This window comes from Penicillium daleae, assembly GCF_028827525.1.
Source record: "Penicillium daleae strain IBT 16125 chromosome Unknown utg000008l_segment0_segment0, whole genome shotgun sequence".
In the NCBI taxonomy this organism is placed as follows: Eukaryota; Fungi; Ascomycota; class Eurotiomycetes; order Eurotiales; family Aspergillaceae; genus Penicillium; species Penicillium daleae.
This window is the reverse complement of record NW_026623156.1, coordinates 3,581,806-3,594,010: the sequence shown is the minus strand read 5'-3', so window position 1 is coordinate 3,594,010 and position 12,205 is coordinate 3,581,806. Positions and strand designations below refer to the sequence as shown.

The following is a 12,205-nucleotide window of genomic DNA, read 5'->3' as shown; positions in this document are numbered from 1 at the left end:
GGGCTATCTAATTGTTGGTGACTGATTCACTCCAACTGTTTCAGGCTCCTATTCCCTCTAACCCGACAAGCTATATCCATCGTAGACTACTAATCTTAGAGACAGCTACAGGCACCAACGTGCTCGATAACGTAACAGCTGGTGTACTTAAGCGGAAGGAGGTGGCATTGAAATTCGAGGCGGAGCATTCCTTCAAAACGCATAACACTAGCTACTGAGTTAGCTTCATGCAGCCTAGCATAAGAGGTGCCTCATCGGGCTAGGATGGACTACTGTATGTACACTACAACCATCGACAGTTAACTTGACTACTTGTTGCCTGCTACAATTTTGGACGAGGCGATAGGCAGTAATGATTGAATGTTAACATGCCCAATCATCCGTTTAGATAGTACCAGCGGGTACACTAAACGTGTAGGGCTAGCTTACTAGCTTGACGGTGTGATAACCGCGCTTGGGGACCCTGTGGGCATCATTGAAAATTGGACCCCAAAGTAGGGACATTGAGCCTCATCAAAGCGTCAGCAGGTGACAAGAGCATCTGATCCGCCTGGATATTCATGTAGTATCTTACCATGTAGCTAGACGAACCAGAAAGACATGAGCGGATTGCGAGTTGCAGCCTGGTCATCTAGCCGAGCGAACAACTCTCTCTATATTGAGGCTGACGTTCTAGCCGCGAGTCCCATCGTGGGGTCAGAGATACCACACAACCCCGCCAGATGCTTCTGAAAATAGATACGAACGATGTGAATTATAGCTTCAAAGGGAAGTAAGCACGAGTCCTATAACATTGAGACCTGTCGAATCGGTCAAGGCAGAGTCAGCCTTCCACAGAGCTGCCCCAATAGTATAGCTCCAAGAACCAAGGCTCAAGCCTCATGCCAGTGGGAATGCTGTCAGCCTTATGTATGAGATCAAGCGGGAAACACACCGGTACCAAGACCGGTGAATACGAATAGAAATAGCCTACTAGGGCTGATGGGGGCCATTTTCTGGAAGAAGAGGGGGTGCAAGGTTTGTGATAGAGGGCACGCCTCAATGGTGACGGCCTTTAGTGCTTATTCCCGTGCAAGATACCCCACCAAACAGGGCCAGTCTTACGTCGTGCGAATCTTCCGTACTCAAGCTCTGTCTCCACGGAAATCGCGGTGAGCATGAGCGCTTTAGATGCGGAGAAAAAATGGGACTGTAGGTTCCCGATCAACTTCTGAAGCTAGCAATAGCAAGGTGACGCTAGTCCTGTGAACGGGCCGAGGTGGGAGGCCTTGCATTGAAAATGGTATGTACAATGATGAACTTGTAGACGAGAGGGAGAATCAATGTGTGGACTGTGCTTTTATGGCTTGTTCCTTCTCAGCCCGACCGCAGCGCTCACGGGTCCTTTTCTGCATTACACAGGATTAGACCCCTATGGTTTCGTGAAGACGGAAACTAGCATGACGGGCGTCTGCGTTGCGTGCGGGCTCGAGTCATAGTAGCCCTGTGGCGCGGTTACTCGTTTGGTTCCTTCTTTCCCCGCCGTGATGAGATTGGCTTTGGGATGGCCGAGACAAAGGTTTGCTGCAAAGCCACCCTTGGCATGTCGCGGAGATGCAGTGGGATGAAACGAGTCTTGCCTGAAAAATGGGCTTTTGCGACGTGGTTGCATCCGTTGGCTTCCGTGATCGGGGTTCTAGAGCGGTAGATATGCTGCTGGTCTGATGAGGTGCATTTGGAATGATGCAAAATGGAGTGTGGGTTTGGGGCGGTTGTCATCAATTTCGTGAATCGTCGTGGTCTGTTCACATACAATGTCTGGACTGGTCTCTTTAGGTGAGCCTCCAGTACTCATCAGCGGGCCTCAACACACCAGGAAGAGAGTGCAAGGCGACAGACGAAGCCAGCAATGCCAATCTGAAACATTGGTGTCCTTCCAATGTCATCATCTGTTGTAGATTTAAAGATTTCGGGACTAGAGATCCTTGTTGGGGACAGAAGGAAACAGGGAAGGATTTCTCATTCTCTCCTGATTTCGTTTGGCCATCTCGATGCCTCTCAGCCGATCGATGCGCATTTGGTAGAATGTCCTGTAATCTATGAGCAATCTTCAGGCTTGGAGGCAGTCATGAACATACTTGTGTAGTGCGAAAATTCGAGGGCCGCTATCTGGCTTTGACTCTGTCCCCTTTTCGATAGACTCGATCTGAAGAGGAGGCCGTTTAGCACAGGCGAGTGGCGGTGAACTTCCATATTTCCTTAGGAGCTCACCTTATCATCTCTTTCCTTCTCCAGGTTTGTCTTTGAATTGGTGGAATCATTGTCTTTGGAATCGTCTTTTTCCTTCTTTTTCTCCTTTTCCTTGTCCTTATCATCCTTGCTGGATTGCTTCTCGCGCTCCTTCTTCCGTTTCTGTTTCTCCTCATACTCCTTCTTGACCTTTTCAATTTCTTCAGCCATCTTCTGCTCTTTCAAACGCGCTGCTTCGCTCTCGGCGTCGACGATGGGCGAGCAGAAGTGGCGGTCCTGGAGATGTGCGGGGCACACGTAGAAGAAGTCCTGTCGACGACGTGAGCGTGTGAGGGCAGAGAAGACTGATTTGGCCAGATTGATCAAGTTCCAACTAATCTATTTCGGTGGAAATCATGTCTAGAGCAGCCCTACCTTGTTATCCGGTGTGATCATCACGCTGGTTGACGGCTTGTAGCAGATTAAACATGCTTTCGCAGAGGTGTCTGTAACTCGGCGCAGATGATAGACGTTTGTCAAAGACATAGCCGAGAGCCCCTATACCCTTTACTTGTAGATAATAGTCTCGAAGAGGTCTGGATTCGGAGTGGCTCGCTAATCTCAAGACAACCACAGGTGGGCTTGGAAATGAGGTTATCTGAAAGACGCTGTCATGTGACCTGGCTGGAGCGAAATATCAACAATGTCCCAAGTTCTCTAGAATGGACTAGGACATTTTCTAGGCAAGAACAACCCTTCAAATGAGCTGGAGGATTACAATGATATTTCAATTCCTATCAAAAACGCCAAACCATGCATTTGTTCTTTCATCAGACCAACCCCACCGGGAGGTACAGGAATAAACGATACTGGGTGACAGAAAACAATACAACAACCTAGGTCCCAGAAAGCATCAGAACTCGTAATCATGGAGCCGATTGCTCCTCTTCGTAACCAGCTGCCTCCTTCGCCAAGCGAAGGTCTTTACCAGTGAGACCAATGTCCCGCAGGTAAGGCTTAAAGGCTTCCAAAAGGTCAAGCAGGCCGCTCTGCAAGGTACCAAGCACCAACTCAACTTCCGGAACTCTCCGTGCTTCTGCTTGTGCCTGGGGCTGGCTAGAGGGTGGGAAGTAGACGTCTGTCCAGTGGGCATCAAGACCACCCTGGTGCACAAACGCATCAAGAGAAATGATAGTCTGGGTAAATAGATTAACCACTGAAGGCACATCAGCTTGAACTTTGCCGTACTGATCTTCATCAAGACTGGCAATAAGCATACGCGTCAGGGAATCAACGGCGTCCACAATTGAGCTGAGGGAGGATTCGGGAGTGCCGAAGACGACGCTCGATGCTCGCTGGGCATATGTTTGTCGCAGGGGCCGGCACCATTGAAGGACTTGAACAAGGATGGGGTGCACATCCTCAGGCTTATAGGTTGTGGATGGCCCACCGGTAAGACGCTTCAACTCCTGGGTAGAAGCTAGTAGTTTTTGCTTTCGCTCTGGACTGAGCATTGCGGTGGAAGCCCTGTCAAAGACCTCTCGAGCGCGAGCCCGTGCCTTGGGTGTCCAGTCTGGTGACTGCCCATATGCTTTGGCAGTTGAGCCAAAAGCCTCACCGAACTTCTCGTGGCGAGAGGTCGCCTTCGGGGCTATTGTAAAGATGTTTTGATCCTTAGGTGCATCCGTCAACCTGGGCAAAGTGAGTAGTTCAGGCTTAGCGCCATTCGGCTGTCCAGCAGGTTTAACACCAGGCTTGGGAGCCTTGCTGGCCTCGATCCTTTTAGTGATGCCCTGAATTTCTTCTTTCGCGCAGTTGAGAATTTGGCTCCAAGTGGAACCGTTATCTCCGTCAATCTCATTGAAGATTGCCTTCCGGCGATCAGGCTGACGCTGGCTAATAAGACCAAGTTCCCAGAGAGCAAAGGCCTTGACAATGTGCTTCTTAGCCTTCAGACCAGAAAGCAAGCTAGCATTCGGGTCCTTTGCATCTGCAGTGAGGGGCTGTCCACGCTTCAGAGGTTCCTTGCCAAGGAAAATGGAAAAGAAAAGATTGGCCGACTGCCAGCTGATAACAAGCAAAGAGCCTGAGATGAGAGACCGGATGATCAAAGACCCAAAAGATGGCGGGAAGAAGCTGTCAGGCTTGGCCGCAGAGCGTGAAAAGCTCCAAAAGAGCTTGGCAAAGTACATGGACAAACCCCAAGCACTCTGTCGCAAGAATATAAGGTACAGGAAGGGAGTGCCTCCTGCAACGATCACACTCATCATCAGACCACACTTGATCCGCTGCGGAAGGGCACTCTTAATGTATTTAGAGGTTGGCAGGACCTGGTGTGTGCGCTGATCTGGGGACTTGGTGGCTCGTAGCGCGACAGGGACGGGGATCTGATCGTAGTCATAGTACAGGTGGGCCGTAGCCTGGGCACAGGCCAGTAGGAGGTGATAGGTATGAATGTAAATCGGTCGTTCGTTGAGAAGGGGTCTCTCGTGTGATCTAAGGCCGGCGTTAGCGATCGTCCAATTTCCCACCATTCCGTTCGCATTGACATACCTGCCCCATTTCACGATGTCCAACTGGGCCTCCTTCGAGGACGACCAGAGATAGAGCTCAGTAAACCACCAAGCGGAGAAGAAATAGCAACAGAATGTGTGGGCAACCTGGAGCGGAAATAGGTATCTGAAGGTGCTGAGCGAGGACGGTGTTGTTCTTGGACCCAAGTGCATCTGACTGACACGAAGAACGAATATGAGAAGGACTGAAAGAAAGATCATGACAGCGCGTAGTCCGCATAGGCCGATAGGAAACCATGTCCAGAAAACTAAGCATGGGCACTTGTCAGCGGGCTGAAATTGAAGCGCGAGACAAGACAGACTCTCGAACCGCTTTGATCATGGATTCGGAATACTGACACGAGGACTTGTCGCCAATTGCTATTGAGACGGCATAGCAGACTAGTAATGAGAGCGCAGACGCATGAACAAACCGCCGGTGCAGAGCCGAGGTGAGGATCCGCCTGTACGGCCGGGGTTGGGCAGCGGCGGCCATGGTGGAAGCTTGGGTGGGATGGGAGTCGTGGAGGACAATGGACGAGGCTTAGAGCATCATCAGGGTGAGCATCCCAGGAGCTGCGAGAGCTGTAGGAGGTAACTTCGGGGTCCGCGACAGTGTTTGCTGATGGGCAAGGCCGAATGCAGCTGTGTGCGCCTGAGCGATGGGATCGGATTCAAGGTGAGTCCATGATGGAATATTTTGAGCATCAAAACACACCAGCCACATCTAGTCATGTGACTTTTTATGTGGCTTATGGGTGTTATCTGTGGCTATTGAGGCTAGTCCACTTTAGCACTAGTGCGGTATATACGTCATGTGAGGAGTTGTCCTGCGGTCCCAGGGAAGGCAGCACTTTACACAAGCGCATCTCTGATAACTGTGTACCTCTTTCGTGGCTGACATTCATTCTTTAACCATATCACATCCACCATGTCCTTCGACCGCTTGAACTCGCTGGAGGCCCAGCCCACCGATATGCGCCGGTCCGATGACCCGCAATACCGTGACGATCCTGGCTTCGACCATTTGGCCGAGTCTTTATCTGACCAACTCTTTACATTGACCTCCAACATCTCTCGCTTGTCTAATCAAATTGCACTTCTCGGCACGAAACGGGATACTGAGCGAGTGCGCGAAAGAGTCCACAACCTCCTGGAGGAGACCCGGGCGGGGTTCAAGGATGTGGGCGACGGGCTGAAGAAGATCCAGCAATGGGAGGACGTAAATGTATGTCAAACAGTCTAAGTCCTGTCACCTTGGCTAACACTTGCAACTAGCCATCTCAAAAATGGACTCAGCAAAAGCTGTCGTCCGAATTCAAGGCCAGTCTGGATGAATTCCAGACGATTCAGCGCCGCGCCCTGGAGAAGCAACGTGCATCGGCTGTCGCAGCCCGGACGGCCATCGAGGAGGGTGACCATCCATCTGGCGAGGCGGGAGTACAGCTACAGCAACAGCAGCTGGAGGAACAGTCCCGTATGGCCAACCAGAGCGAGGTAGATTTCCAGGAATCTCTTATCATCGAGCGCGAGAACGAGATCCGAAACATTGAACAGAGTGTTGGCGAATTGAACGAGTTGTTCCGGGATGTTGCTCATATCGTTAATGAGCAAGGTGGTCAGCTTGACATCATCAGCGAGAATGTCCAGAACGTTTCTCAAGACACTCGAGGCGCCAACACCGAGCTACGCAGTGCCAGCCGATATCAGAAGAATGCACGCAACAAGGCATGCTGTCTGCTTATTATTCTGGCTGTTATTTTGACCATCATCGTTCTTGCTGTTGTCCTTGGATAGATTTTTGTTTTCTCGCGGTTTGAGCTTGTCTTGTTATTTCCACTTGATCATGGCGGCCCTCTTCCCCTTTCTTATGTCTGTGCACGATATCCCTGATGCATCCTACATGCCACGGCCTTCACCGGGCTTTTCGTTCTCATTATTTAATGCTCCTGCTGGTTGGGATTTGGCGTATATGGAATGGAGAAGATCGATTTGAGTTTAGTCCCGCTCTTTCCAATGCAATGTGATATCGTACATGAGTGCTATTTTACATAAATTATATAGTTGCCGCTTCTGCCTCTCAATCCATGCATAGCCGTGTACTCCACAGGCGTCTTGGACTAATTCAATGGCCTGGATGTGCGGTGACTAGAGTCCTACGAAGCTGCTAAATCTCATCTTCCATCCCTCGTAGGTGCTCAGCTTTGGCCGCACATCCAGATAGAAGCTGAGTTTGCCAGGGGCGGCATTCCCTGTCAACCCAGCCGGGTTTCCGGTGCCGCCAGATGCTTTCCCCTGGTAGAAGTCGATCACGTATTCGACACGTTCACCACCACAGCGCTCAACGACCCAATCATGTCGGTCAAATGGACGCTGGTACCCGAGCCACCCGTTGATTCGGGCACGTGGGCTCAGGAATTGGGGATCAGCTCCGAGTCCGCGAAATGAATATAACTTGGGTCCTCCACATTTCTTGCTGCCTGGATCTGAGGAGGGAGCTTTCTTCTCCCAGTCGAGGATTTGTTGCCATGCGCGCTCGTTGACTGCGTTGTGGATGGGAATAATAGAGGCGACGGAAGTTGCTAGTTCGGAAGCAGTGGACGTTGACTCCGGGGTGTTACCCTTGCGCATCAAAGCTTCAAAGAATTGTTTCTCTGATGGGTAAATCCAGTTGCCGGTGGCCTCGTCATGGCCAGTCTCAGCTTCGGCGTTGGACGGAGAGCCATGCGATGCGGCGTACGGGGAGGGTTCGGCAGGTGCTGGAGATCCCTTCTTTCCTTCTGGACAAATTGCTGCGGCGGATGGACTGCCTGCTCGGGGTATACTGCTGACCTCCCGATCAGTGGATAATGGTCGTTGTAGTTTTGTGGGAGCTTGTTCTTGTTCTTGCGCTGGCGCGGAGGATAAGGGATGCGGAGCGTTGCCGCCATTTTGTTGAAGCCAAATTTCACGGGTCTTGTGGTCGACTGGACATGTCGCCGCAGGAGGCTCTGCAGGAGCAGAGGGAGTACTTGCGCCGGCGCCCATGAGGAATTTAGAATGTTGAGGTGAAATTCGGGGATGCTTGCTAATCGAAAGAACTAACTATTGAAGATCGGCGGATGAAAGTAACCGGACCGATAATTTTGCCTTCACCGCCTGGCCCACAATATAAACGTCTCCTGCCCAACGAGGAAGCCCACCCCCTATTGATTCCATTGTCGCTAAAGAACTTGTTGAAATCTGCTTCGTTATATCTAATTCGAGTACAAGATGGCGACTGCATCTAGCCAGCCCGTTTATCGGGCCACTACTACTGCCCCCGTCAACATTGCGGTCATCAAGTAAGCGCTTGATTGTTACCCCTCAACAACATGCTTCTTTACTGGTCATTGCATACTAATTGCTTGTCCATATAGGTACTGGGGCAAGCGAGATACCACACTCAACCTCCCAACCAACTCTTCCCTCTCCGTCACCCTTTCTCAGCGTTCTCTGCGTACCCTGACCACGGCCTCCGCCTCTGCCAAGTACCCCGCCGAGGATACCCTGAACTTGAACGGCAAGCCACAAGATATCCAGTCCTCCAAGCGCACTCTCGCTTGTCTCTCAAACCTGCGTGCTCTTCGCAAGTCTCTCGAAGATGCCGATGCCTCGCTGCCCAAGCTCTCCACCCTCCCCCTCCGCATTGTCTCCGAGAACAATTTCCCCACCGCCGCCGGTCTGGCCAGTTCCGCTGCTGGTTTTGCTGCTCTGGTCCGCGCCATTGCCAATCTTTACCAGCTGCCTCAGTCTCCGCGTGAGCTGAGCCGTATCGCTCGCCAAGGCTCGGGCTCTGCTTGTCGGTCCCTGATGGGTGGCTATGTCGCCTGGCGCACCGGCGAGCAGGCGGACGGCAGCGACAGCTTGGCTGAGGAGGTGGCCCCTGCCTCCCACTGGCCGGAGATGCGGGCTCTGATCCTGGTGGTCAGCGCCGAGAAGAAGGATGTTCCTAGCACCGAGGGTATGCAGACCACCGTGGCCACTTCCGACCTTTTCGCTACTCGGGCCCAGACCGTGGTCCCTGAACGCATGGATGCCATTGAGGTAGCTATCCGGGACCGTGACTTCCCCAAATTTGCCGAGATCACCATGCGTGACTCAAACACTTTCCACGCCACCTGCCTGGACTCTTGGCCACCCATTTTCTACATGAACGACGTCTCCCGTGCTGCCGTTCGCCTCGTGCACGATATCAACCGCGCCGTCGGCCGTACTGTAGCCGCCTATACTTTCGATGCTGGCCCCAACGCTGTTATCTATTACGAGGAGAAGGACTCAGAACTTGTCGCTGGTACGGTCAAGGCTATTCTCGGCGCTAGTGCTTCTGGCTGGGAGGGTCCCTTCTACGAGGTCCTCGCCAACGTCACCGTCCCCGGTGTCTCACTCGACAACATTGACTCGCGCGTTCTGGACGTCCTGAAGGGTGGTGTGAGCCGTGTCATTCTGACCGGTGTTGGTGAGGGCCCTGTCACTGTCGAGGATCACCTGGTGACCGAGACTGGAGAGATCGTTACCAAATAGGAACTGTGTGGATGAAAATTTAATGATATAGCCATCTTGCTCCGATGACTTGGAAGATACCCCGACTCCCTTTTGCAAAGGGCTAATTCAAGACCGTCGTCGCAAAGTATGGTGCAGATCGCATTCATTATGTCTTCGTTGTCGCTCGAGCCTTCTAGAACATAATTTTCGGCATGACATATCAGATATTTTATGACCCGTACCTTTATTTGCCTACTTAAGTATCGGTTAACACGATCCGTCACCTTTTGTAAACCCCAGTACTGATAGACAAATAGAAAGAGCAATGACATCGAGTAACTGGTCAACTGTCCATTCTGAATGCAGATATAATTACAAGTAGCAGGATTCTAGACCGTCCTTGAGATTGTGCATCAATAGTCACAAAGCAGTATTTTCTTTCAATATTTCCCTTCGATATTCATCTAAGGACCTCCATAATTATCAATCACACAAATGAAGCCATCAGTCCAACCGCTGCCGCGGCCAAGGGGAAATATCCTCGGACCGCATTAAGGGTAGTCCACTTCTCGATCAGCCTCGATGTCTCCGTATCAGAGATCTCAGGGGCAGACTTGGCCTTTTCCAAGAGTGCGTTATTGGTACCGGCCATTGCAAGCAATGTATAAGGTATAATTCCAAGCGTCAAGACAGCTGCTGCTGAGAATAGCCCAGAGCGACTGTATGCAGTTTGTTTGAACAAGGGGGCCCCCGATCGCACAGACCAGGCCAGATACAAGAACGAGGCTGCCACAGCGACTGCAATGGGTGGATTCTGGGTCTTTCCATTCTCAAACATGTTTCTCCATTGCTTGGCGACGGTGGCTGGAGGAACGTTGTCTTCACGGCGGGACCGGAGTAGCGCGGGTGTGACATTCATGCTGAGGGCGGCAATATTTCCTTTTAGTAGTTAGTAGTCAGCTTGTGTATAGAAAGACGATAACACTAGCTGCCTGCACAAGTGTCTTCGCACGTAGCTTTACACATGGGTACGATGACCGAGACTGAGAAAGCAAAAGCCAGTACATACCAGAGAGCCAAGCGGCGCCGGAGATGCCGATAGCTTGCGCCAGTCGGAAGCCAAGGGGATATGAGGCCATTGTTCTGTTGGCTTATAGGTTGTGATTCAATAGAAATGAGAGTCGAAGATTGAAGACGAGTGGCAGATATCGACTAGTCCACTGAGTTTTATAGGTGAAAGACGTCATCTACCTGAGTGGAACCTCCCTTCGGAGCCGGAAGATGCCCGGTGTTTAGGTGGGCAGATGTGCAAGCCTACAGTATGGTAGGATTCCACATTAAAACTCACTGCATGATGAGCTACCCAGAACCTACTCTATTAAGTGGGTACATGGGTACTTAAGTTGAATCTGGTTGGGTAGGGATGTAATAACCTGCGCCCGTTGAGGCTCCGCTAGGGGGCGATCGGTCTTTGGCGGACTTTGACGGGCTTTGGGCCCCGAAGACGTCCCAGATTGGGCAATGGATGTCCATAGCTGTTTTGAAGGCTGCATGGTCAGACATATTTGGCATTGAATCGAGCGTCCTTAAAATAATAGCTATATTGAATCTATATTATTACTCCTTCTCCTAGAATTCATCTTTACTATCTTGTATATGCCCATCTTCTCAACGCAGATTATGGCTTCACGGTTATCTTGGCAATCCCTTCGTGCCCGCCCGGTTCTGTTGTCCACTGTGGTATTCGCAGGGATAGGAGCTTACTTCGGTGCTCGGTCTTTTCGCTTGCCGACGGGATACGCTGAGTCTCCCGAGTCTCCCAAGGTATTTGGCGGGTTCGGCTTCACGACTTTACGCCTCCAGGATGTTAAAGTGGTGAATCATAACACCAAACGCCTGGTTTTTGAGTTCCCTGACCAGAATACAGCAAGTGGATTGGCATTGACCTGTAAGGCTGCGTTTGCTGATTGGATCCGTTATATTGTACTGAAGTTCATACTTTTTCAAGCGGCATTACTTACATACTCGTGGCCCAAGGGGCAATGGTTACCAGTTCTACGTCCTTACACGCCCATCAGCGATCTAAGTATGATTCCAACCCCTTTCACAAAAATACTCTTTACTCATGAAGGTCTATCTAGACCAACCCGGCTCGGTAGAGTTAATGGTCAAGCACTATCCCAATGGAAAAGCCAGCAGCCATCTACACTCCCTAAGGCCCGGCGACACACTCACCTTTGCTGCTACTCTCAAGGGTTTTCCCTGGACACCCAACAAATACTCCCAAGTCTACCTCATCGCTGGTGGCGCTGGGATCACTCCCATCTACCAACTCATTCAAGGCATTCTCAACTACCCCGATGACCAGACAAAGATCAATCTTGTCTTCGGCGTCAATACCGAGGAAGACTTGTTACTCCGTGATGAACTGGAGCAGTATAAGAAGCGTTTCCCCGGCCGATTCAATTACATCTACACTGTGAGTCATCCTCATGAAGACGGGTCATCTTTGCGAAAGGGGTATGTGACGGAGGAGCTTCTGCGAGATGTGATGCGTGGTGCGGATAAGGATACTCACGTCTTTGTGTGTGGTCCTCCTGGGATGGAGGATGCTTTGGTGGGCTCGAGGAAGAGTGTCGGGGTTTTGAGCCGTTTGGGATTTTCCAAGGATCAGATTTACAAGTTTTAGTAGAGTTCTCGTGATCTCTGTACTATACTAGACATGTATATCCGGTTTGCATCTGAATATTATCCTCGCTCGGCATGATGTCTCTATTCTATCACGTTAATGCTGTCGCTCTGCTCGATACGAATTTGTGGTTCGAAACATTGGACGACTCGCGTCTCCCGTCCTCTTAGCCTGGAACTTCCTCCCGGAAATATACCTAGCTAGCAGTACTGCTACTTTTTCAATCCGACACGATGCATCTCGCCAACCAGGG

The 12,205-nt window shown here is 51.0% G+C and overlaps 7 protein-coding genes across 7 annotated transcripts; 3 read left to right on the top strand and 4 right to left on the bottom strand.

The window, feature by feature from the left end:
• Positions 1 to 1,954: 1,954 nt before the first annotated feature.
• On the bottom strand, positions 1,955 to 2,754 carry N7458_009835 (AAA-ATPase Vps4-associated 1 family protein; the record flags this gene model as incomplete). The annotated part of the gene is made up of 4 exons (XM_056913217.1): positions 1,955 to 2,069; positions 2,118 to 2,185; positions 2,251 to 2,538; positions 2,644 to 2,754. 4 exons carry the CDS (start codon positions 2,752 to 2,754, stop codon positions 1,955 to 1,957), a joined length of 582 nt encoding a protein of 193 aa, XP_056762066.1.
• A 380-nt stretch (positions 2,755 to 3,134) lies between these two features.
• Positions 3,135 to 5,256, bottom strand: N7458_009834 (nucleoporin NDC1; the record flags this gene model as incomplete). Its single annotated transcript, XM_056913216.1, has 3 exons — positions 3,135 to 4,704; positions 4,762 to 5,029; positions 5,121 to 5,256. The coding sequence occupies 3 exons, from the start codon at positions 5,254 to 5,256 to the stop codon at positions 3,135 to 3,137; spliced, it is 1,974 nt and encodes a 657-aa protein (XP_056762065.1).
• A 435-nt stretch (positions 5,257 to 5,691) lies between these two features.
• On the top strand, positions 5,692 to 6,557 carry N7458_009833 (SNAP receptor PEP12; the record flags this gene model as incomplete). The annotated part of the gene is made up of 2 exons (XM_056913215.1): positions 5,692 to 5,988; positions 6,039 to 6,557. 2 exons carry the CDS (start codon positions 5,692 to 5,694, stop codon positions 6,555 to 6,557), a joined length of 816 nt encoding a protein of 271 aa, XP_056762064.1.
• Positions 6,558 to 6,908: 351 nt separating this feature from the next.
• Positions 6,909 to 7,787, bottom strand: N7458_009832 (cytochrome c1 heme lyase CYT2; the record flags this gene model as incomplete). The annotated part of the gene is made up of 1 exon (XM_056913214.1): positions 6,909 to 7,787. One exon carries the CDS (start codon positions 7,785 to 7,787, stop codon positions 6,909 to 6,911), a length of 879 nt encoding a protein of 292 aa, XP_056762063.1.
• A 225-nt stretch (positions 7,788 to 8,012) lies between these two features.
• On the top strand, positions 8,013 to 9,302 carry mvd1 (diphosphomevalonate decarboxylase MVD1; the record flags this gene model as incomplete). Its single annotated transcript, XM_056913213.1, has 2 exons — positions 8,013 to 8,083; positions 8,159 to 9,302. 2 exons carry the CDS (start codon positions 8,013 to 8,015, stop codon positions 9,300 to 9,302), a joined length of 1,215 nt encoding a protein of 404 aa, XP_056762062.1.
• Positions 9,303 to 9,750: 448 nt separating this feature from the next.
• N7458_009830 (anthrone oxygenase family protein) lies at positions 9,751 to 10,402 on the bottom strand (the record flags this gene model as incomplete). Its single annotated transcript, XM_056913212.1, has 2 exons — positions 9,751 to 10,202; positions 10,333 to 10,402. The coding sequence occupies 2 exons, from the start codon at positions 10,400 to 10,402 to the stop codon at positions 9,751 to 9,753; spliced, it is 522 nt and encodes a 173-aa protein (XP_056762061.1).
• Positions 10,403 to 10,943: 541 nt separating this feature from the next.
• N7458_009829 (cytochrome b5 reductase family protein) lies at positions 10,944 to 11,952 on the top strand (the record flags this gene model as incomplete). The annotated part of the gene is made up of 2 exons (XM_056913211.1): positions 10,944 to 11,349; positions 11,405 to 11,952. 2 exons carry the CDS (start codon positions 10,944 to 10,946, stop codon positions 11,950 to 11,952), a joined length of 954 nt encoding a protein of 317 aa, XP_056762060.1.
• Positions 11,953 to 12,205: the final 253 nt, after the last annotated feature.